The sequence below is a fragment of the Cladophialophora yegresii genome, assembly GCF_000585515.1.
Source record: "Cladophialophora yegresii CBS 114405 chromosome Unknown aczIN-supercont1.2, whole genome shotgun sequence".
In the NCBI taxonomy this organism is placed as follows: domain Eukaryota; kingdom Fungi; phylum Ascomycota; class Eurotiomycetes; order Chaetothyriales; family Herpotrichiellaceae; genus Cladophialophora; species Cladophialophora yegresii.
In genome coordinates, this window is record NW_006913046.1 from 2095227 (window position 1) to 2118930 (window position 23704).

General features: G+C 54.0%; 10 protein-coding genes across 10 annotated transcripts; 4 read left to right on the plus strand and 6 right to left on the minus strand.

Annotated features, from left to right (window-relative positions):
- Window positions 1-51: 51 nt before the first annotated feature.
- On the minus strand, window positions 52-2157 carry A1O7_02684 (uncharacterized protein; the record flags this gene model as incomplete). Its single annotated transcript, XM_007756715.1, has 1 exon — window positions 52-2157. The coding sequence occupies one exon, from the start codon at window positions 2155-2157 to the stop codon at window positions 52-54; it is 2106 nt and encodes a 701-aa protein (XP_007754905.1).
- A 1889-nt stretch (window positions 2158-4046) lies between these two features.
- On the minus strand, window positions 4047-5018 carry A1O7_02685 (uncharacterized protein; the record flags this gene model as incomplete). The annotated part of the gene is made up of 2 exons (XM_007756716.1): window positions 4047-4538; window positions 4593-5018. 2 exons carry the CDS (start codon window positions 5016-5018, stop codon window positions 4047-4049), a joined length of 918 nt encoding a protein of 305 aa, XP_007754906.1.
- A 325-nt stretch (window positions 5019-5343) lies between these two features.
- On the minus strand, window positions 5344-6600 carry A1O7_02686 (L-iditol 2-dehydrogenase; the record flags this gene model as incomplete). Its single annotated transcript, XM_007756717.1, has 2 exons — window positions 5344-6480; window positions 6541-6600. 2 exons carry the CDS (start codon window positions 6598-6600, stop codon window positions 5344-5346), a joined length of 1197 nt encoding a protein of 398 aa, XP_007754907.1.
- A 688-nt stretch (window positions 6601-7288) lies between these two features.
- On the plus strand, window positions 7289-8344 carry A1O7_02687 (D-3-phosphoglycerate dehydrogenase; the record flags this gene model as incomplete). The annotated part of the gene is made up of 2 exons (XM_007756718.1): window positions 7289-7789; window positions 7838-8344. 2 exons carry the CDS (start codon window positions 7289-7291, stop codon window positions 8342-8344), a joined length of 1008 nt encoding a protein of 335 aa, XP_007754908.1.
- Window positions 8345-8691: 347 nt separating this feature from the next.
- A1O7_02688 (uncharacterized protein) lies at window positions 8692-11214 on the plus strand (the record flags this gene model as incomplete). The annotated part of the gene is made up of 1 exon (XM_007756719.1): window positions 8692-11214. One exon carries the CDS (start codon window positions 8692-8694, stop codon window positions 11212-11214), a length of 2523 nt encoding a protein of 840 aa, XP_007754909.1.
- A 452-nt stretch (window positions 11215-11666) lies between these two features.
- A1O7_02689 (uncharacterized protein) lies at window positions 11667-13519 on the minus strand (the record flags this gene model as incomplete). Its single annotated transcript, XM_007756720.1, has 2 exons — window positions 11667-13215; window positions 13272-13519. 2 exons carry the CDS (start codon window positions 13517-13519, stop codon window positions 11667-11669), a joined length of 1797 nt encoding a protein of 598 aa, XP_007754910.1.
- A 930-nt stretch (window positions 13520-14449) lies between these two features.
- Window positions 14450-17114, minus strand: A1O7_02690 (alpha-glucosidase; the record flags this gene model as incomplete). The annotated part of the gene is made up of 2 exons (XM_007756721.1): window positions 14450-15516; window positions 15599-17114. The coding sequence occupies 2 exons, from the start codon at window positions 17112-17114 to the stop codon at window positions 14450-14452; spliced, it is 2583 nt and encodes an 860-aa protein (XP_007754911.1).
- Window positions 17115-17796: 682 nt separating this feature from the next.
- On the plus strand, window positions 17797-18048 carry A1O7_02691 (uncharacterized protein; the record flags this gene model as incomplete). Its single annotated transcript, XM_007756722.1, has 1 exon — window positions 17797-18048. One exon carries the CDS (start codon window positions 17797-17799, stop codon window positions 18046-18048), a length of 252 nt encoding a protein of 83 aa, XP_007754912.1.
- Window positions 18049-18188: 140 nt separating this feature from the next.
- Window positions 18189-18604, plus strand: A1O7_02692 (uncharacterized protein; the record flags this gene model as incomplete). Its single annotated transcript, XM_007756723.1, has 3 exons — window positions 18189-18254; window positions 18305-18411; window positions 18469-18604. 3 exons carry the CDS (start codon window positions 18189-18191, stop codon window positions 18602-18604), a joined length of 309 nt encoding a protein of 102 aa, XP_007754913.1.
- A 524-nt stretch (window positions 18605-19128) lies between these two features.
- Window positions 19129-23064, minus strand: A1O7_02693 (uncharacterized protein; the record flags this gene model as incomplete). The annotated part of the gene is made up of 7 exons (XM_007756724.1): window positions 19129-20190; window positions 20250-20449; window positions 20528-20599; window positions 20693-20953; window positions 21036-21104; window positions 21207-21275; window positions 21411-23064. The coding sequence occupies 7 exons, from the start codon at window positions 23062-23064 to the stop codon at window positions 19129-19131; spliced, it is 3387 nt and encodes a 1128-aa protein (XP_007754914.1).
- Between the last annotated feature and the right edge of the window lie 640 nt (window positions 23065-23704).

The window sequence follows — 23704 nt, forward strand, 5'->3', positions numbered from 1 at the left end:
GCCTCTCCGGCAGGGTTCGGTGCACCCAAGCTCTTCGCTCCTCAGTATCAATCATGATGCAGTTGTTGTCGTCTCCGCACCCTTTGCTGACATCCATCCGAGGGCGACGAAGGGGTTTCGTGCTCTCAGGCGGAACGCAGCGTGGTTTGTTGATGTGGGAGTCGGAGCGAGAGTCGCGGCTAGGTCTTGAATTGGGAGGACTGTTAGTGACTGTGCCTGCTGTCGCTCAGACGACGGTGGTACTGGGGCAGAAGTAGGCAATGACAATGTGGAAGTGACGGGGATGACTGTGCTGGTGGCTGTGTATGTGAATGGGGAGGTGGGTGACACGGACTCAGTGGTCGCAAGGGGTGGGAAGGGTGAGGCAGCAATTGGAGCAGTAGCAGCAGCAGCAGACGGCATATATGTCGTCAAGCTGACGATGCTTTGGACTGTGATGGTGGTCTGGTTATGGTCATTGCGGCCATGGCCGTGTCCATTGCTGCTGCGATTCCCCTGTGGCCATCCTGTGGGTCGAAAATGAGGTCGCCCAGTCCCTGAAGCCGACACGCCACTGAGCCACGGCGGCCGACCGCCAGACCGAGTGAAGTTCATGTTCGCCCACGGATGGGTGCGGGAGAAGGGCAAAGTTGCAGGGGAAGGAGAACCATCGGACGAAACAGTAGGAGCGGTGGGAGATGACTCACCTGCATCACGCTTGGTGTACTTGGTCACGTACACAGTCTGCAGGAGAGTTTGAGTGACCGACTCGTACTCGGTAAAGGTCGCAACTTGTTGAGCGTTGCCGACTGCATTGGGTGCTCCGGTCACTTGCGGTCCTGATGAGTCGCGTGAGTTAGCAGAGGCTTTCTTGAACCACTCCAAGAGTGACTTCATGAAAGCAGGGAGGTGGGACGACGCACTGTTGTTATCACCACCACGGCCACCACGGCCATTTCCATCGGCGCCGCCAGTAGGTTGAGACGAATCTGCGGTGCTCACGCCGATCGGAATGACAGTGAAGGTCTGCGTCTCAAGGCCTGGGCCAGCCGTCGAGCCAGTGTGGACGGACAAGAATCCGGGAACGGATGTGTCGGATGCAGTGGCAGCGAAGATACTAGCTTCGCTTGCAGCACCAGCAGCCGGACCGGTAGCCGAGGCAGAGAAAGCAATCGTGGAACCTGTTGGGGATGAAGAGGTCAGCAACGGCGTTGTAGTTGTCGGCGAGGCAATTCTGCGTGTAAGCAAAGAAGTAGGAACGTTCGAGAAAGGGATGGTCTGACCTGTGACTGCAGTTGGGTTGGCAAGGTCGGACATTTGCTCGGGCACAGCAGCAAGGTCGTACGGTTGGCCTTGCGCAAAGTTGACTTGTGCCTTGGAGACGGGAACAATGCCAGAGTCACCAACAATGTCAATATCCATGCAAGTCGTGTAGATTTCCTGCTTCCCATTGGGGAATCCAGGGGTACCCGGCATGGTGGGCCAATCCCACACCCAATAGAGAGTGTATGGTTGACCGGTGGCCATGTCGGTGGGAAGCTGGATGTCTTGTTGGCACCATAAATCATTGCCCATCACCATGTCGAATGGATGTTTGAATTGTTGTTGACGTTGTTGGGAGAGTGAACCGCCATTGGTCTGGTAGCATTGCCCATCGTCAAAGTTGCGGGTGGAAAGAAGGCGACCACGGCCATCACCGCCTGTCCCATCCGGAGTCCAGACACGGTGGATAGCGAGAAAAGAGTCGTCCGGGCTAGCCTTGGTGGTGCCATAGACGTAGACTGTGCCACGATTCTTTGGCTTGCCAGGTTGATTGTCTGGCAGGGTGACATGGCCGTTCTCTTGGAATCGCAACGCAACAGCATCCCCAGGAGCCGCCTGCAGTCTGGGAGAACCATCCGTCTGGGTCTGAGAAGTTTGGGATGATTTGCACATGAGGTCAGACGGTAAAACCTGGTTGATAGTGCGACCATCCGGTGGGATGAGATTGACCATGGTAGGATCGCCGAATCCGGGAGTACCGCGCAAGACATTCCCACGAGGAAAACCTGGTTCACCAACCAAGGTGCCATTCGGTGCAATCACCATCAATTGTTCAACCCAGGTATGCGCCAATGCGAGTGGTGCTGAAGCAATCAACCCGATGAGGGCGCTGCTAAGGATTGATTTGATCGGCATGGTGAGCTTTGAAGATTTGTAGAAATCGGCGGTTTGAGAAAACTTGCTTCTGGCCGGAGAAGTGTATACTTGTCGCCTTGACCAGCAAGATAAGTCGCACAGGTGTTGGGTATTCGGAGTAGTGTGATGTTCGAAGATCTAGGTCGTTGAGAGAGAACGTAAAGTACTCGCTGAGGATCTGTGTCTGAAAGGAATGGTTTGTTCGAAACTTGTCGAAGGCCGGAAGGCAATGGAAGTGAACGACTCGGTCGGAGCGCAAAGATTGTCAAAGAACAAACAAAGAGAGTGAGATACAAAGGAGTGACAATCGATCACATTGACCTTGGAGAACAAAGAGTGTCCTACAATGCTTGCGCAAGCATTGTTGTTGCTTGGTCGTGTGAACAATGGTAAGGAACGGCTGGACGACAAGCGAGCGACTTCACCTGCGGTTCGTGGTCAGCGGACACCCGAGGGTCAGGCAGAAAAAGTGACTGAGCGCTGGCCACAGGAACAAGAGCTTCAGACCAGCAGATGAGCAAGTGGAGCATGAATATGGGAAACCCGATCGGCACCTAAGCGCAAGGGGCCATGGAGCGGTTCGAACAGACGGAGGATGATCCATGAAGACAGATCCCTTTCAAGGGAGAAATCTGCAGGAGAGACGCGGCCTCTGCCGTCTATAGGACAGAAAAGAAGCTTAAGAGTGTGGATGGTTCTGCAGCCTTTCCAATGGTGTGGCAACGGATAGCCAATACTTGACTGCCTGCAGGGCCATCATGCAGAGCAAAGGGTCTATGCGATGTCCAGTAGGCGAAAGGGATGGTGTTTCAGGAGCTTGATTTTCGCGTGGCGTGCCAGGGTGCCGGCTAGGGACTCGGTTGGTGCGGAACATTTGGTCGATCTCGTGATAAGGTGATAAAGCTTTCCGGAATGAAGGCCTTGGCCTGCAAGCTGTCGGCTGCGTATTGTTCACTATGTCCACTTCTCTTTTGAGCGACGTTGTGCGCAATATGAGAGCTCAAGTTCCTGTGAGACTGAAAGTGACATTGTCAGCGACATCCACAACGCGCGATCGTCGAGCGCGACCATCTTCCCACCCACTGCGCAATACCGGGCATCCTGGACATTGGTGCAACAAACAAGGAAGTCCTTGTGACCCCTCTCAATCTCGACCTCCCAAGCAGGGAGAGACAAGAGAGGACAAAGTGAAGCCCAAGTAAAGGGGGGGGAGACTTGGAAGTGGAGTCCCTTCAAACGTTAGCGTGTGCTTCAGATCGGTTCTAGCGCTTCGCTAAATTGAGACGTGGCCATCTCCGCCAATCATTGTCTCCAAGGCTCCTCTTCCTGCAGCTTCGCATGTCCATCTCGCCCGCATCATTGCCGGCCTCGCCTTTTGCACTTGGGCCCGCCATTGAGCATGGAAGCACCTATGCCTTGTTACGGTATGCTCAGACCCGATGCATAAGCACGCGATGAATGTTGGACTCGGACGGTTATACGAAGTCATGGAAGTACAGCTGGAAGCATTTCCGATAAAGCGCAGCGGGCGCATTAGGGCGTGTCTGGCGAATTAGTTGGCGAGACACTCCTCGTCTGGGCGACGAGCTTCAAGCTTCGCGTGGACTCGCACGCCTCCATGCGAACGCTATACGGAGAAACCCTCACCCAGCCCTCTCGAATCACGATGATGACGTAGGCAAGCAACTGCTGGTGCCAAGGTACGTACTTAGATTGCAGGCCGCAGGCCCCCATTACTGACCTACCACCCCACATGCTTCATACCGATGCTGTTCAATTAAAACCGAGATGAGATATTGACGCTCCTATGGATGTACGATTCCAAGCACTTCAACACCACGACTGGTGAGGAGACCATGATTGCGATCAACATTGCCGCCTTCCACAACTTATCGCTTGAAACCGCTCTCCTCTCGTAGATATCCCTCGAAATCAAGTATGTTCTCGTTCAGCCTCCGACATTGGGCCAGGTCCGCACCGTATCCTTCTTCTTTGAACCACTTGAACATCGTTCCTACTTCGGCTATCATATAAAGGAGAAGGTCGCTGACGAAGTCGTATGTGCGTGGCATTGGCCGACCCAATACCTTCCAAAATATTTCTTCCGCCTGCGCCTGGGTGAGGTCGCAGCCAGCAAGGCTGATCGCCGTGTTTCTGTAGTCGCCCGTGTCGGACTTGGCGAATGCTAAGGCTGCGAAAACACCAATGTCCTTGACAGCCACCAATTGTAGAGGTTTATCGCCCAGGCTGTGCCATGTCGCGGCGAAGATTTGTCCGCCAAAATTCGGTGTCAGGTTGTCCATGAAAGCTGTGGGCCTCAGAATGGTGTATGTCATGCCTGAGGTATGAGCCACTTCTTTGAGATGCTTCTCGACTTTATACTGAAAAGCGTAAGCCCGTGCATATATCTTTCAAGTCATAGAGTCCGGACATACTTTTGACACAAAATGTGGAACGTAAGTAGCGTTGACTTCAGACTTTTCGGCTCCCCCACGGTCGACTGAGGTGTAGACGAAGTGCTTGACATTGTTTTGGATGGCCGCATCGACCAATCTGATGCCCTGCTCGGTTTCCAGACTCTCGACCTTGCCCTTGAAGTTGGGGATGGTCACGCAGAACACGCCCCATACTGCGCCAACACCGCCGGCCTTTCGAAATATAGCTGCTGAATCCTCCAAATCGCCTTCAATCAGGGTGACTTTGGGATTGGATGACAGGGCTTTGGCTGACTTCGACGTAGTCTTCCGAGTGAGGGCGAGAATCTCGTAGTCGAACGGTGGAGGGTTGGCGAGGAGGGCTTTGACCACAGCTCCGCCTTGCTTGCCCGTTGCTCCCGAAACCAATATCTTTCGTGCAGACATATCGGATGGTGAGGAGAGCCTGTGACTGAAAGTATTTGAGGTTAGTAGTGTATACTGTGAATTAACTCACAGCTGTAACTCATGTCCGGGCGCAGGAAACAGCCGGACACACGGGCAGGTTAGAGACCGACGCGACGAGCAATACGCATGGGTGACGTCACTACCTAGGCACGCACCTGTAGTTTGTTCTGGTTAATTAGGTGACTGCGAGTGACTCTCGTTCTCCCTTTGACCTCCCGTAAATTAGGTACGGTCCACAGTACAGCGCATTTGAGGCATTGTAAGGAGTCGACACAGGTGTGGAGAACAAGGCGGTTTTCTCACATCACGATGTGATAACAACCTTCACCGGTACCCTCCCTTCATCCTCGCCTTCCTCTGCTTGATTCGATGCCAATCTAAACGCTTTCTCTCCGTCCACGAGCGCAACACGGTGGGTGACAAGGTCTTCTGCGACCCCGTCTAGCTTGCCACTAGCAAAAAGCGCTATAGCTGCGGGATAGCAGTTGGCATACCGGAATACACCGATAATATCGACTTCTCTCAGCGCAGCGGCTCCTAGGGGAAGGGTCTGTGTCGGTGTACCCATTCCGACCAGCACCAGCTTTCCGCCCGCTGTTGTTGCGAAGAGACCTAGCTGGACGCATGAAGGAACACCCGTGCATTCAAACACTCGATCAAAACCTGAATCCAGGCCTGCCGATTTGCTCACTTCTGCTGCAAGCTCTTGAGCACCCGCCAATGTCTCCTCCATCGTTGGTGCAGGTGATTTTCTGGGGAGAAGAAATGTCTTCAGCTTGAACCGGCCTCCGCCCAAGCCTGCGGCAATCTTCAATCGAGGAGCATCAATGTCTGCAATCACAATTTCAGAAACACCGGCTACTGACAATGCAGCAGCTGTCAGCATTCCCACGGCGCCCGCACCTAGGATCAAAGCCGTTGAGCCGACCAAAGGTACCCCGACCCCGGATCCTGCACTCTGGCTTCTGTTCAATGCATGCAACGAAACAGCCAAAGGCTCGATGAGGGCTCCTTGCTCGAAAGTGACATTGTCGGGCAATTGATGGCACATGCTGGCTGGTTGTGAGATCAGCGTCTGTAGCGTGCCATCCGCATGCGGGAAAGTCTTTGCGGAGGACCGAAAAGAGAGCTTTGGACACAAGTTGTATCTGCCAATCGAGCACAGATTGCAGGCTCGACAGGGAAAGCCGACCTCCATAGCTACCCTGTCGCCTACTTTCAAAGTTGGAAAAAAAAGTGCACCATTCGTGGCACCATCCATGAGTTCTGGGAGAGCGGTCACGACGCCTGATGCTTCGTGGCCGAGAACGAGCGGTGCCTGGACGACAAAGTTTCCATTACGGCCGTGGTTGTAGTAGTGCAGATCTGAACCGCATATGCCTGTGGCTTTCACTGCTATTTGTACTTCGTCGGGTCGTAGAGCAGGCGGTTGTCTTGTCTCCTGTTGGGGCAAGAGTCTGTCAGTTTCCTGGATGTCATGGAATGGTCGCGGTCTCCTCACCAGCCGAAGGTCTTTCGCGCCATGCAGCACCAATGCTTGCACCGTCTGAGTCGTCGTCATCGTTCAACCTGCAAGAGCGCTGTTTAACCGAGTGCGTGTTGTACGCTCTTTTACTCCGATTGTGATTCCTGTTGGGCCCGAAGCTCTGCCAATGGTGGTTATTCTATTTCATTAGCGTGGTGTGGTAGTGCAGTATAGTTTGGATCGTGTACTGTGGATTGATTACAACCAGATCAGTTTTTACACAAGCATTATCATCGATGAACGGGCACACTTGAGCTGCCCGAACCCCGTGGCTGATATTTGCCCTGAGTTCGTGGTACGGACCCTTCTCCGACCGTTAAGCGGCTCTTTCAGGTAAAACTCGGCGATCCACAGGCGCACTCCTACCCTCGAGCCGTCACGAGTGCTGCAAAGCCGTGGGGAGTCAGCGTGGTGGGGGTTGAATGCGGCAACTGGTGCGGAGTGTCAAGAATCTCCAGTGTTGCCCCTCGCATTTGCGATTGCGATTTTCGCAGTTCAAAAGCCGACGGTGCTCTCACCACTCGCGGCCCACTGTCGCGATGACGGGGAAATATATCCCGCAACGTGGTAACGACTGCTGGCAGTCCCCGTGTAGGTTCTATTCCTGGTTATGTTTGCTCGATTCTCTTGTTCCAGCCTCACGCGTTCACTTCAAATCGTGTCACCAAGAATCGTATCGCGCGGTCGTTACCAGACTTCGGGAGCCACCAGTTTTCGTAGCATCATGACGAAACCCACGGTCCTCCTGATCGGAGGACTGACACACACGAATAAAGAGTGGGAGGAATTAGGCTCGAAATACAACCTGAAAGAGTTCCGCAAGGGCACACGGGAACAGTTCCTCTCCAATTGCCAAAGCGGCCAATACGACGATGTGGTTGCGCTCTACCGCTCGAATATGTCCACGTCAGTAACGGGCCTCTTCAACGACGAACTCGTCTCGGCGCTACCGGCATCTTTGCAATATATTTGTCACAACGGCGCTGGATATGACAACATCGACGTTGGCGCATGCACAAAAAGAGGGCTCAAGGTCTCCAGTACGCCCATCGCGGTGGACGATGCCACCGCTGATATTGGCCTCTTCCTGATGCTGGGTGCTCTTAGACTTGCTTGGGTGCCAATGGTCGCCATAAGAGAGGGCAAATGGCGGGGGAACACACAGCTTGGGCATGATCCCAAGGGTAAGACACTCGGAATCCTGGGCATGGGCGGAATCGGGCGAGTAAGATACATCTCTCGGAGCATTTGACGGGTAAACTGACGCGCGCAGGCAATGGCACATCGAGCACGGGCGTTCGGGATGAAGATTGTTTATCACAACCGATCGAGGCTCTCCAAGGAACTCGAAGGCGACGCAACATATGTCAGCTTTGACGAACTGCTGGCACAGTCCGATGTTCTTAGCTTGAACCTCGCGCTGAATGCGAAGACACGACACATCATCTCTGCACCTGAGTTTGCAAAGATGAAGGACGGCGTTGTTATTGTCAACACAGCCCGAGGAGCCTTGATCAACGAGAAGGATCTCGTCTCAGCACTGGACAGCGGGAAGGTTGCCTCGGCCGGGTTGGACGTGTTTGAGGAGGAGCCCAAGGTGGAAGAGGGGTTGTTGAAGAACGACCGGGTGTTCATTGTGCCTCACATTGGCACCAACACGTATGAGACGCAGAGGGAAATGGAACTCTTGGTCTTACACAATTTGCAGAGCGCGGTCGACAAGGGCACGCTCTTGACGCCGATCGCAGAGCAGAAGGGCAAGATGAACGGACATTTATAGATACCTGGAACAAGACATGATTAAGTAGACCATGCACGGCCTGGACGTGATAGAGGAACTGAAACTTGGGCTCGATTACGGTGCAGCGAGCACGTGGCGAAATACTGCTATTGATGCCCATATGCCTTGCAGCAGGAGACCTCGGCATTTCTTTCACATGCGCGCGCAGTCGAAGTCGGTCTCGCAGTGGCCGTCGTCATCTCCGGACTTCAACTCGGCCATTCACACATGTCACGGTGCTTGTGATACTATCATTGCTCGCCGAAGGGAGCACCTCCTGCGCACTCAGTAAACCATGAAATCCCACCCTGCCTCCAGATGAAACCCGCGGCTCCATCACGCTCGCGATGGCGGTTCACTCGAAGGAGGACCCTCTGATGGTGTTGTACAGCCACTACCGTAACCTATTCCGCTCTTCTATCCGCCGAACGCCTAGGTCTGTCAAATTCGCGGCAACAGCTGCTCTGGTTCTCTCGATACTGTCGTCCAGCTATGGAGGCCTCAAATGGTGGCGGGCGCGCTCGAAAGAGAAGGCTCGAGGCCGTGCGTTGGTGCGGAAGAACAGTGGTCTAAGAGGAAAGGCAGGAGAGCGTATCATATACGTGCCCAAGGGCGACACCACCTCCAGAGTGGTTATTCATCCCGTCCGTCCTACCACTTTCGACGCTCATCGCCGGCTGTTCTTGACACCTCCACGAGTGACTCGACTCAGCAGCGGCACGTCAACGCCGGCATATGGACCTCCCCCAGCTCAAACCAAGCCCGGCCTGAATCTGGCCTTCCTCCACCAATTCCTCAGTCTCGCCAATATCATGATTCCAAGATTTCGAAGTAAGGAGACGGCATTGCTGCTGAGCCATGCGCTTTTTCTGGTATTGCGGACATACTTGTCTCTGCTGGTGGCGAGACTCGACGGCGCGATTGTTCGGGACTTGGTAGGCGGTAATGGCAAGCAGTTCCTGCTGGGCCTGTTGAGATGGCTGTCCATCGGGACTTTGGCCTCCTACACCAACGCGACCATCAAGTTCTTACAGTCCAAGATTTCCATCGCGTTTCGCACGAGGCTGACGCGCTATATCCACGACTTGTACCTGAACTCAAATCTCACCTACTATAAGCTTTCGAACTTGGATGGCGGAGTAGAAGGTGCAGACCAGTTCATTACTCAGGATTTGACGTTATTCTGCACAGCCGCAGCCTCGTTATACTCTTCCCTCGGAAAACCGCTTGTCGACATTTTCGTCTTCAACTACCAATTATACCGCTCATTGGGTCCACTGGCTTTGACCGGTCTCCTGGTCAACTACTTTGGCACCGCCACCATGCTCCGCAGACTCTCTCCTCCATTCGGAAAGTTAAAGGCAGTTGAAGGGAAAAAGGAAGGCGAGTTCCGGGGTTTGCACGCGAGATTGATAGCCAATGCAGAAGAAGTCGCCTTTTACGGCGGCGCCGATGTTGAAAAGGTCTATCTAGACAGGTCTTTCAAAGAGCTTCGGAGTTGGATGGAAGGCATCTACAACGTCAAAGTCCGATATAACATGCTGGAAGATTTCATCTTGAAGTACTCGTGGTCAGCGTTTGGCTACGTCATCACGTCAATACCCGTCTATCTACCCGCCTGGGCAGGGTTGAATGGCAACCTCGAGGCGACAGCTGGTGCAGGCACAGAAGTAGTCTCCGAGTCAAGCCGCTCGGGATCGCATATGAAGGAGTTTACGACCAATAAGCGGCTTATGCTGTCTCTGGCTGACGCCGGGGGCAGGATGATGTACAGCATCAAAGACCTGTCTGAGTTGGCCGGCTACACGTCTCGAGTCTACCAGCTGATCTCCACACTACACCGAGTACACGCCAATGCCTACGGCCCACATCACCGTCGCGCGTCACAAAGGATCGAGCTCTACTCACTTGCAGATGTCCAAGGGACGATACATTACGGCTTTGATGGTGTCAGACTGGAAGATGTCCCCGTGGTGGCACCAAGCCTGTGGCCGTACGGCGGAGAAGACCTCATCGAGTCCCTCTCCTTCCACGTCCGCAACGGCGAGCATTTGCTGATTTCCGGCTCCAACGGCGTGGGCAAATCAGCCATCTCCCGTATCGTCGGTGGCTTGTGGCCTGTATACCGGGGCCTAGTGTCTCGACCTCGCAGCAATGGGCAAGACGGAATCATGTTCCTCCCGCAGAGACCGTACCTCAGCATCGGCACGCTGCGAGATCAAGTCATCTACCCGCACACGGAAATGGACATGCAAGAGAACAACCGCCGTGACCACGAACTGGAGCGCATCCTCGAGGAAGCCAAGCTCGGACACCTCCTCGCTCGCGAAGGCGGATGGGACACGCGCAAGGAATGGAAGGATGTCCTCAGCGGAGGCGAAAAACAGCGCATGGGCATCGCGCGCTTGTTCTACCACGAACCCAAATACGCGTTCCTCGACGAAGGTACCTCGGCTGTCTCCTCCGATGTGGAAGGTCTGCTGTACGAACGGTGCAAGGAGAAGGGCATCACCGTGATTACGCTCTCCACCCGCGCGAGTCTGCGAAGACATCACACTTTCAACCTGATTTTGGGCCTCGGGGAGGAAGGTTATGATTGGGAAATGGTCCGAATCGGCACGGAGGAGGAGAAGTCCGGCGTCGAGAAGGAGATTGGCGAGTTAAAGGAGAAGCTCGCCATGGTGCCGGAGTGGGAGAGACGGCGGGCCGAGATCCAGGCCGAGCTGAGTCAGGTTCTCGTCACTGCGGTCCGGGAGGGCGACGGCCACGCTAGTACAAGTGGTAGTGGCAGCGGCAGCGGTAGTGGCATCAGTTCCGGGCATCTCGAGGGGCCGGGTGATGTGGACGATGGACCAGATCCACAAGGATAGTCCTGCCACGAATAAATCATTGACCCGCTACTTCGCCGTTCTCGCTGTATTGTCTCTTTATTTCCTGCCGTTGTGACATGGCGCCTTTCCTATGGCGTCTATATAAGTATCTGTGGAACACACCCCATGGCCTTCGTCATCAGCCCCACGCCATCCCGAAATACGTAAGAGTAAGTACGTTCAGTCCGTCCGCCAGCCGAGGTGCTTTTCACGGTTTGGTCACGGTAACTTGGTTGAGATTCTGATTGGTGGGCTGGTTGTCATTTAGTTGTTATGTATCTATGTTCAGAGAGTGCTTCCGGTAGGGTTGGCGGGATTGAAGCTCACTACGTAGTATTTGCAGGATGTATGTTGTGAATGTACGTGCACATGTACCTTGGAGTAGGCATGACACACCAAACTCAACTCCATCACTACATGCTACATGCTACATGCTACACTCTACATACACGTCAAGCAACCCGGCCCCTCACCTGCTTGAGATCCTTGACGTAAATATCACGCCAGAAGGCAACGGCCACCACAGCCAGGGCAAGGAACGCCGTCGACGCAATGAGCATGTTTCGCTGACAGTCGCCGTACGCCCTGTTGATGGCGTCCCGGGTCGGCGAACCCAGAGGGTAACTCGCCTGCGTGACGAGGTCGCCGTAGATGAGATCGACGTCCCCGCGCGCCTCGACGGGCAAGTACTGCAGGAGCTTGTCGCGGAACTGGCCCGTCCAGATGGCGGTTGCGATGGTGGAGCCGATAGCCCCACCGACGGAGGCGAACATGCCCTCGATGGCCAGCACGACGGCGATGTGCTGGTGCGAGGCGGCGGCCATGACGGCAATTTGTTCGCAGATGACGAGCACGCCGCCCCCGACGGCGATGAACACCTGGCACATGGCGATGTACCCGACATTGGTGTCGGGTTGGCGGAAGCGCAGCATCAGCGCCACGCCGAGGATCGTGATCGGCAGGCCGAAGTACAGGGAGATGTTCTTGAAGCGGCCGCGCCACCGGATGTAGAGACCCACGGGGATCGCGAAGAAGCAGGCCACGATGCTGTAGATGTTGGTGATGTACGAGGCATGGGTGACTGTTTGGTTGTTGACCACGATGAGGAACGAGTAGAAGAAGGCGTTCCAGATGTAGAAGCTGACGAACAGCACGGCGGCGAGGACGTTGGCGCCCAGCACGGTCCGATCAGTCAAAAGTTCCCAGGGGATGAATTTCTTGGGGGCCAGGTATTTCTCCCAGAGGGCGAATGCAACGAGCAAAACGACGCCGAAGACCAGCATGCAGATGATCATGGGCGAGCGCCACCCGTCCGCTTGGTACGAGTAGAGCGAGAAGGGCAGTAAGAAGAGTGCCAGACCGGCCGTGATGAGGAGCAGGCCGAACAAGTCGAATTCGACGGCGTAGTGCTGGATTGACTGCAAGATTGTCCTGTTGCTCTCGCCCACGGGCATCAGACCTGCTTTCTTGGCTTGGCGGTAGTTGAAGATGAAGAGGAAGAAGAGCAGCGAGCACACCACAGGCGTGACGATCGCAAAGGTTCCGAATCCCCACCTGAAGCCTGCGCCGGCGAGGAAGCTCTCCGCTGCTGGGCCACCGATCCAGGTTGTTGCAATGTACGGCGACGACGCGAAGCCATACATCAACCCTCGGTTCTTGAGATGGGACGTGTCTGCAATGAAGATCGACAGGGAATAGCCGATACCGTTGTAGCCTACCCAGTAGAACACCTGGGCGGCAGCGTATGTCTCGACGTTCTGGCAAGCAGCCATCATGATGAGACCGATGACGAGCAGAAAGACCATAATGATGAAGCCTTGCGGCCGGCCCCAGACGTCCAAGATCTTCGCCAGCGGTAGTTTCGATAGACCTCCGATGATCTGGGACAGGATCCCAGTCGTGGCAGTCAACGAGTGGAGTTGGAAGTTGCTGGTCACATAGGGTGTCAAGACGCCGGTGATCTGTTGCTGCATCGAGTCGACAAAGTAGATGAGGAACATCCTGCAAATAGCCATCAACTGACCGTTCAGAAGGCACCGGGCGCACAAGGGACATACAAGACATAGGCAACAATTAGCTGGTTCTTGCTCCAGACCGATGTGGTCGCTTCGATCTTTTGAACACCGGCCTGGGCATTTTTATCGACGCCCTCAGAGTCCGACTCGGCAGCCCCAGGGCTTTCAGAGGATACTCTGACTTCCTTTGGATCATATGACGGCGTAGCCGCCTCGGAATCGTTCTGCTTTTCGTTCACAGCAACCGGTACAAAGGTCGCGGGCGTGACCCGGGCTATATTGAACTTCATCGTGCTGGTCGACGTCTGCAAGGCAGTGCTCGGGATATAGAAAAATCAAGGGGCAGCTTGATCAGGGAGCCAGAGCTCTGTGACCATCCACTGAAGATAACAGCTTGACCGGGCGGAAAAGCAGAAGAAACTGGCTGGCTAATATACCTACCTGGGCGTGGTTTGCGGCATTAATCTCAGAGTGCGCCATTGCGATACTCATATGCCCCGCCGAGAGACCATGTTCTATCGGCGCCAGAGCCAAGGATCCTCCAAGCTCTAGACGAGCCTGCTCATCCTCGACTTAGCGGAGCCCTAGCCTGCGAGCGGTTGTAACTCCGCGGTCGCTTCGTGCTTGACTTTGAGCGGAGTAGAACGTGGTCTCACCTCTGTCCGTCCATAAGCGGGCTTGGTCAAGAGAGCAAGGCATCTTAACCTCCAGTAAGGCACGAGAGCCCAGTCTTGGCTGGATCGAAAGCAATCTACTGGGTAGTAGAGTCAGAGAGGCAGTTCGCTAGAAAAGGAAGTGGACGAAGGGTGGAGGACACACGCCCGATGCGACGGTGATCGGGGCCACATAAGGATAAGCGCCGAAAATTTTTATCTTATCTCCATCTGATTTCTGATCTAATCTGATTGATAGCAAAATGATCGCCGATTTGCCTGGGTCCATCGTGGTCCGTTCATCTGCTAGACCAGACCGTTCACCGAGCATCGGGGCTCTCAGGTACCACACTGAACGACCCGGCAAGTGTCAGTCAGCGTACTGTGTAGTTCAGGATGCGGACTCGCCGTTCGGAGGCACTACGCCTTCCAGATTTGTGGTCTTGGTGTCCGTCTCTTGGCAAGGAGCCCTGAGCGGCATCGGAAACGACGAGACCCCCTCTATTCCAAGCCAGCTCCGCGTCCATCCTTTCCACTCCAGACTCCTAATCGTGGCGATGGTGAAGTCTACTGAGGCTGCCCATTGATCTCATGGCCGGTGCCGCCACCTTGGGCAAAGACAGGCATTTTAAAGCGGACCCTGCCACAGCTTGGCGACTCGACACGTTGCATTCTGACCCCGTCAGTCGACTCGATATACCTCTCGTCTCCACGTGGCAAAATGAATTCTAACTCTCTCCAGGGTGGGAGAAAGAGGTTGTCGAGGGCCGGAGTGAAAGACACAGCCACTTTTTGTGCCGAGCTACTATATGAAACAGTAAAAGACGATATGTCTGGGTGGAGAGACATGCCGTCGTCCTCATACCAAGTGGTGGTGAACGCCGTACCGTGCGAGCTTCCTTTGGGAGGAAAGATCTCAACGCCGCGATAATCGTCTTCGGGGAGCGATTGACAGGCTGGCTTGGTATCACCTGGCATCCGGGTCTGGACACTCTTCCCGACAGGTAGCGCTCCACCAACTTTGGCAAAGATGGGTATGCTTTCCCTCCAGGGCGACGACACCGTCACCCACTGACCAGATGCAAGGTGATCATATGGTGCGTTCAGGTTAACATAACCATAGTCAAATCCACCTTCGCCACGTCGGGGCAGGTACATTCTGGCTGTGTCGACACCAGGCTGGTAGACTCCGCCGATCAGCAGCGTGTCGCCGAACCAATATTGCTCCTCGCCGGACTTCAGCGGCTTCGTCCAAACTTCCGGATCTGACTCGTAACCCCAACCGATCCACCTCTGCGGCGGGCTTGCTGCCAAGTGGCTTTCAAGACCGAGTGAGTAGATGTACGGCATGATCTCGTAGCGTCGCTTGATCGCCATGCGTACCAGTGGCGTAATCTCCGGGTACATCCACGGCTCAATTACCTCCCCGGCTTGGTTGTCTTGCGGCGACGTTTTGAAACAATTGATTGCGAAGCGGATTTGGTGGCATCCCAGCTGAATCCAACGGAGCAGCAATTCGGGAGAAGGTTGAGGGCCCTCGAAGCCGCCGATATCGTGACCGTAACATTGCAACAAGCTGATCCCGGCATTCAACGATATCGCGTTCGCAGCCTTCATCGACTCCCAAGATGTCACTGCGTCGTTGTTAGCCTCCCACACCTGATCAGGACAATTTGAAGGTTGGCAGATACTGGCCGATGCTTGAGGGTAACTGACTATTGTCGCCGCTCCAAGAACTTGACGCATATCGCAGCGTTCCGATGCTCGCGCTGCGAGTCAGGACGAACGGCCGCACACCAGGTTCCGCTCGTAGGAGACCCTCGTACGACGCCTTTGCCATCAATTCAGAGTGCATAGCACGTCCCCAGAGCCCAAGCTTATTCGGTGCGTCGGGCCTGGCTGCCAGCAGCGTTTCGAGGGCCAACTGCCAGTCATCATTGGGTAGAGGGTACTCGTTGTTGTCATTCCACATGCCATCAATGCCTTGCTCTTTCAGCCTCTCGACACCACGAGCCCACCATTCATACGTCGCCGCCGAAGTAAAGTCAAGGTGGCCACCGATCCCGCTTTCACCGCCACCAGCACTCCAGAGCCGCATCTCCGCGTTCTTCTTCCTTCTGGGATCGGTGAACAGGCCAGTCTTCTTTACCAGGTACTCGTAATCAGGATGTGACGCGAGAACAAAGGGCTTGACGTTCGTCAACAGCTTGATGCCTTGGGCATGAAACTGCCGAATCCACTCTTCGGGATCCGGAAACCGATGTTTGTTCCAGGTAAAGACGTTGCGCACTCGGGGCTCGGTTTCGGCTATCGAGTAACCGGAGCTCATCTGGTGGCCAGAGCACGGAATATCATGCTTCTTGAGCTTCTCCGCGAACTCTAGAAGCGCTTGGTGTGCCGGAGGATCATCGAGAGCAGTATACCTGTAGCCACCAGAGATGTAGCCGTAAGCCCAACGTGGAGAGAGAAGCGGGAACCCAGCGAGCTGCGCATAGCTGTACACCACATCCTTCAGCGTGCGTGCCACGATCAGATATTCCTCCAGCCCGCCGTAGTCTTGCCTGTAGACCTTAAAGTGGCCCCATAGACCATCGATCTCGGAGCCAACGGACCATGAACCTCTCGAGTGGCTTGTGGAGACCATCGCAATGCAGCCATGCGACGTTGCTTTCACCAACAGGGGCATCATCTTATACATCGGATCAGTCGCGTAAGCTTCGTACCCGAAGCAATCCGTTGCCGACATCTGGAAATGGCGAGCCGTGAGATCCATCGGCGCAGCTTTCTCTCCAAGTCCAACATGTAAAGCTTTTCGGTCGTGTTGCGTATAGTGAGCAATACCGGGGCCATCGACAACATAAGAACGGAACGAGAGATCAGAATGCAGAACCTCATCCGAGTCCAGCCAGCTCAAGCTTACCACTGGGGCATGACTCCACTCAATTGATACCCTGACATTGCCAACTTCAGTAACGCAACTTTGCTCGCTCGGCCGGAACGACGTGACCTTGGTCCCTGAGATGTCGCCTTCTGGTGGAGGTATGGACGGATATGGCGGGAGCGGGTGAGACGTAGAAGAGAATGTGGTTCTGAGCACGTTGGGCAACACTGGCTCGAAGGTCAAGTCGAATTTCGTCTCTAGATCATTAGACTGAAGATGAAGTGCTCCAGGTCTCTTCGATTCTGCGGCGACCTGTTTGTAGAACTTTGGGATATTCTCTAGCTGCGGCATACTGGCGACGTGGAAAGCACTCGGGATGGAGCAGAAGATGCTGTCGACAAGGAAGCACGACCTTCACGAAAGAAGGGCTTTGCTGATAGGGATACTCGAGCACAGTACTCAATTTGACGCATCCCACATGCTTCAGGATCAGTTGTTCGGGCATATTTGCGAGGTGTCCCTCGGGTCGACAAGGTGATGAAAGGCAGACGCCCGACACGCTGCTACGGCAGAAGTGACAGAGGAAGAGGCAGGCATCGGAAGCCGGCTGCCACGCGCGATCCTTGCAATCTGGCGTTGCTCTACCAATCCACGGCATTGCTGCTCCCATTCGCCTCGTTACTTGCGCTGACAGGCCCGACGGCGTTGGCCCTCTTCTTCGTCTGGTCTCCCCGCGTTGATGGTGCCGCAGATCGTCCCCAGTCATGTCTGCCCCGTTCCTGGACAGCGGAATCAGTCGACCTGTCCACCCTGCAGGGTATGATGAACGGTGATCCCCCAGAAAAGCATAGGCGGCATGGGTATCGCAAGTCGAGATCGAATGACCCCCCAGTTTCAAGGCGATGCAACCTTTCGTCTAAGGGGTATTTATGATAGCTACATCCCCGGCGGCCAGAGCGACGGATATTTCGAACGTCATCTCGAAAATCGGCCGGCACAGGTGACTATCCGGCCTACAGCCTGAACAATTAAGATGGGAGATTCTGGCGTCAAAGCACCCATCGACCATGTTGAGAACAAGACTGACGTCGACGACCTACCGCAGCTCGACAAAGCCAACAAGATTCTCGCCGACGCGGGAGGCCAAAGGGTTTTCCTGCCTCCGGAGAACAATTCCCGAGTCCTGAAAAAGATCGACCTGTTCATTTTACCGGTCGTGCTTGGGATATACTTCCTGCAAGCTCTGGACAAGGCGACTCTGGCATACGCCTCGCTATTTGGCTAAGGCGCCTTTGTTGGTGGCATACTACTTGGTGAGTCAGGCCGTGTCCTCCAGTGGCTGGCGCGCAGCTGACAAGAACAGATATCGATCTATCCCGGCATCAGTAAGTACTATCGCAGACTGACTCTGTCTGGCCAGCACTGATGGCAGTAGCACCGTTGATCTACTCGTGGTCCGCGGCCAACACTGCTGGAGAGACGAAGATGAAGGTAATCCTCGAAACCTTCACTCTCGACGATCAATGGCTGACGCATTACAGGTCACCACTGGGGCCCTCTTCATAGCCCAATGCGCTGGTAACGTTCTCGGACCCAACCTGTACACCACGGGAGAAGCACCGCTTTACCATCGAGGGTTACTCTCAAAGTAAGAAAGCCTGGTATCGGTCACCTCGCCAATCGCTTGCTGACCAAGGAATAATAGTCTTGCCTTGTTTGTCGTACTTATTGGACTGTACGCCGCCCAAGTCTTCTACCTCATGATCCTCAACAAGAAGCATTCAAGCACCCACAAACGCCTAGGGAAGCCTGCATTTATTAACGATGTGTCCATGAGCTGAGTGAAGGCAAGAACCGGGGATGCCTCTGACGAAGGTCAAGATCTTCGAAGATGTGACGGGTCATCATGCTTTTGATGACAAGACCGACTGAGAGAACGAAGATTCATCTTCGTATATTAACGATATGCATAAGCCCTGTTTCTGCCCAGAGACGGTTTACAGCTGTGCTCAATGTCCATATCTGATTGAGATTTTATGCAGTTTCATCCTATGCTAGAGTACCTATGCGACTGTAGACCGCAGTCTCTCATTGTTTCCCGAAAAACGTGAACCTCTGCTAGAGATATCCAGGGTTCCGACACCTGCGACACCAGTTAAGGCACCTTACTTCATGCTATCATAAATCGTATCCCCATGGGCGTGAGCCCGCTGCCTGTTTTATTTCATGTCTAGATGTCATGCGCCGAGTCATGCTGTATCGTCATGAGCCACTGTAGAGTGTCCCATGGCTGAAAATGGCGATATGTTGTACATAGGGTTAGGGATTTGTCTGCTGATAGGGCCTTCTAACGAGTCGGATGGGCTCAAATGCTGTTGAGCCCAAAGAGGTAACCCAACTCACGTACACCGAGCCGAGACACTTGCCGGCCTGCCGATTCATCGAGCGCAGTTTCGACCAGTCGGCGCTTCTTCTCTTGGAGGTTCAGGATCCGGTCCTCGACTGTATAACCCACTGAAGGATCTGCGGGGGCTCTCAGAGAATTCCCGTCCTCAGAGTCGTCCTGGCCTATTAGGACTCTGTGAATGGTGACTGGGCGCTGCTGTCCAATGCGATAGCAGCGATCCGCAGCCTGGTACTCGACGAAGGGATTCCAGAAAGGATCCAACATGATGACATGATTCGCAGCTGTCAGATTCAAGCCCGCGTTCCCAGACCGTAGACTGACCAAGATTATGCCGCAATTCGGGTTCTCCGTAAATTCGAGGACGGCGTCATTTCTTTCATTGCTGCTCATCGACCCGTCGTAACGGACGTAGTTACTAAGCGTTTTGTGATCGTAGAGCGTGGTCTCGATGATGTCCAGAAATGAAGTGAAGTTGGAAAAGACGATCGTCTTCTCATTTTCACCGCGGCCTTTGATCTCCTCGAGAATCTCCAAGGTCCGGATCGTCTTTGCCGAAGGTTCGAAAGTTTTCTTCAAGCGTTTGAGATACCTTCTCCTTGCGCTCTTGTTACGCAGGCCCTCCTTGCGAAGCTGTGCAAGGCTTTTTGGTGGTTGCTTCACTCGTACTTGGGACTTGGCCTTAGAACGTTTCTTGCTCTTCTTGGGTGGTTGCGCCGGCTTCCGAACGCTGGACTCGGCATCCGGGTCGGTGTCATAGACAATGAAGCCATTGAGATCATCTCCTTCGTCGGAATCATCGCTCTCATCATCTGTGTCGGAGTCAGAGTCTGAGACGAACCCCCCATCCATGTGTAGATCCAGCTCCTGCAATGACTCGTGCTCGGGACAATGGACACGAAGAAAACTGGTGTAATCCGTAACATTATTGATGTCGATGTCGGCGCGGCATTGTGGACATTTCGGTCTGGCGCCATTGTCGTTTCTGTCTTCAGTCAACCTGCTAAGACAATCGCCGCATATCTGCAAGAGCCTATTAGCATGCACTGTTACAGACACGTTCAATTTATGAGAGTACTCACGGCATGCCCGCAAAAGAACAAGGAGGGGTTCTCGGTGACATCGAAGCAAATCGGACATTCGTAAGCGTCGAGTTGCTTCAGGCGTTCAACGACCTTGATATCAAGTTGTGCAGCATTTCGCATGAGAACGTCCGTGGTCAATTCTCCACCAGGGAGCTGAACAAAATCTTTGCTTGCAGTGACCAGAAAGGGGTGACATGCTTTGAAGCTGTTAGCTCCACAGGACTAGAAGGTGAACAGGGATTTGAAGCGCCGAAGAGATTGTAGATAGTACTGACCTGCCTGACGTAGACGAAGCAGCAATACCAGTATGTTGGCGTAGTGTCGTCCCACAGTACCCCTTTGTAGATCTGCATTTTCGCGTCAGCTGTCGACAATAAGGATAACAATAGCCAAGCAATCTGCCACCTGAGTTCCAGCCACTCCAGAAAAGGTAGACTTACATCTGTTCATCTGAATTTGTGCACTGTTCTCTAGGGCAAAATAAAATTCACGTTGGTCCTCCAGAAAGACAACTCGATCTTCCGTCGTTTCTTTCGGAGGGAGTTGAAGAATCGGTTGGCCATGAATGTTCGATTGCTTGGTCCGTCGGAGTAGGATGGCACGGAGCAATGCTTGGAGAGTTGCCATCCCGCGTTCCTGTGGAGCTTCGTGTCTTCTCTTCAAGGGAGCGGCAATATCTTTCCGGAATCTCTCCCAATCGCCTATCGCAGATCAGCATCGAACGGCTCCAGGACGAACAGGACATCCTCGAAGAGAAAACCGGCGGGATTCTGGAGTACGTACAATAAGGACGGATTCGACAGAACTTGACCAAGCTAAACATCTCTTCCGTTTCATTCATCATGGGCGTCCCTGTGAAATGTCAGTTCTGGCTCTTGAAGTTGATCCATGGTCGCCAGCCTGCAGTCGAAAAGTCCGCTCTGGCGTTGACCGAAAAAGGGAACTGCGTCGTACCTGTCAGACACCAACGGTAGTCGGCCTGTATACGACAAGCTGCGTGAGCAGCCTTTGTGTTTCTATTCTCTGGTAGATTCGTCAGAAGCTGCTTCGCTTGAGGGAGACTTGGAACCATGGCAACGGCAGAAAGTAATAGTTTAAACAGTACAGTTCAGACAAATGTCGATCGCTAACCCACATCTAAGGGCGAAGTTGACTTACTGATATTGTGTGCCTCATCCAGTATAACACGGTGGAAGCGAGATCTGTCTCCCAAAACAGGGCAGTCCTCGGCAGGGGTGGGCACATAGTTCTGCAATCGTTTGGCTTTCTCATCGAGCACAGCCTTGCGTTTGAGCTCGGACGCGAGCAGTCCGTAGGTGGTTAGAATAATGTCATAAGCCCTCAAACTCGACCATGTCGCCTTTCTGGTGTCGCCATGAAGAATGAAGACGTTCATGCGATGGCGTGGTCGAACCATTTTCTCAATCTCACGCCTCCACTGATGCATGAGCGCGACGGGCGCCACAACTAGCGTTGGTCGATGCTTGTTCTCGGGCGGTGGGCGTTCGAGCATCAACGCGATGCTTTGAAGCGTCTTTCCAAGGCCCATGTCGTCTGCCAAAATGCCCCCTTTATTAGTGCCCTCCTCCATGCGCTTCATCCAAGCCAAGCCACTCAACTGATGTGGCATCAATGATACTTTCAAACCCGGAGGCTGCTCCGGCATCTGATCTGCTGTGAGCTCTTCGTCAGGACGAATATGTTGTAAAAGCTGTCTCAACTCGGCTTGTGTCTGCGCATGTTCCCGGCCTCCGTCGTAGGACCGCTCGAAAGCACCGTGGCGAATGGCGTCGAGATTTGGATCCAACTGACCAAGCGGCTGCGCGTACTGATCTGGACTGTCAGTACCGAGGCCAGTACTACCTCGGCTACCATACACAGAGAGGCCCCCAAGGCTATCATAGGCTTGATTTTGTGGGAGGGCGTCCGGGAATGCTCCAGGCATGGACAGTGAGGGACTCATGCCCAGTTCGGCTCTGAAAGTACCGTGTCGCGCGGTTTCGTGCTTGACAGGTCTCAAAGTCGCTGGGTCCTCCCGCATGCTCGTCGGAGACATATAGGCTGGGCCTGGGTCCGCTTTGATGGTGATCGAGCGACTAGCATTGTCAGAGGGTTCCGACTTGACGAATGAGCCATCGCTCCTGAGGAACGACTGTGTATAGTCAGAACGATATGGCAGTGTAGGTTGCGTCGGCTCCGTGGCTGATCCGCCTGCCCATTCTTGAGAGAGACTCTGGGCGAATTTCTCATCATTCTCTTCCTGCTGTTTTTGTCTCCAGAACTCCTGGTTATGCTCTAGCTCCTCCTTTGTCAAGCCCCCAAACAAGGAGTCGAGGAAAGGATCGTCAAGGCTGTCCAACCCGTCAGATGAATCTGCTGGCGAAGGAGGTGTGAGGGTAGAGGTGGGAGTTGTCCGTCGAGACTTGAAGGAGTCTTGTCTCTCCTCGTCGGAGAGTGCGCGTTGTCGCTTGCGGCTCGGAAGTGGATAATGGGCCGAAGCAGAAAGATGGTCTGATCGGTAGGCGGGCTGAGGCGGGCGACTGACGGTACGGGAGTCGGGCGTTCTTCCAGGTATTTGATCAAGGGATTGCAAAGGATCAAGTTCGTCCTCCTCGTTATTTGCGGCAGGTTGCAGAACACGAAGATGCTTGCGAAGCCTCTTGAGTTCCTTCTTGGCCGTCTTCCTCAACTCTTCGTCCTCGGAACCGTTGCCATCGTCATTGAGACTTTCGAGAATGGCTTCCTTAAGGGCAATCTCGTCGCGAAGGTCTTCCATCTCGGCAAGCAGCGCTGGATCTGACGGTCCCTCCATGTTGGATATATGGGAATGGTTGGAAGTGGGGTGGTGTTGTCTCGGTACAGTGAAAGAAGTTCAGGCAGATGTGGCGTAGGACGGAGTCAAGTGGGCTGAGGCAGGTCGCGACCGTGAGGGGCGGATAGGATAGCCTCAGCAGTACATAGAGAAGGCAGACTCATGCGACGGAAACGTGACATGAGGGCAGTTGGTGAGGTGAAGGTGAGAGGGAACTAATTAATTGGTCAACTGAGATCGATTAATTAGTGCTTTGTTTACGTGGTGAAAGGAATCTGAGGGGTTGAAAATTGTTGGAAAGCATCGTCTGAGAACCCCTTCATATCATCACTATCGAGCAAAGACTTGTACTTTTGAGGTCTCGTCGACATGCAACCGACACGGTCAAACCCGTAACCACTTTTCTTCATTTCCCCGCCTGACGCGCATTGCTCTCAACTGGGTGCAAGCACGAACGCGTCAAGAACCTGCGTTAGTGGCGATTATTGAACCGGGCTGCGGAGTAATTCTTGGGTGGCAACATTCGGCGGCCTGAGTACCAGTTATTCTCTTCTACTCCGTACCACTGGGGAGTACAACTACTCTGTACGTCGGGTTGCGTTCTGCAGAATCTACATGAGCTTGAATATATTTTTATGGC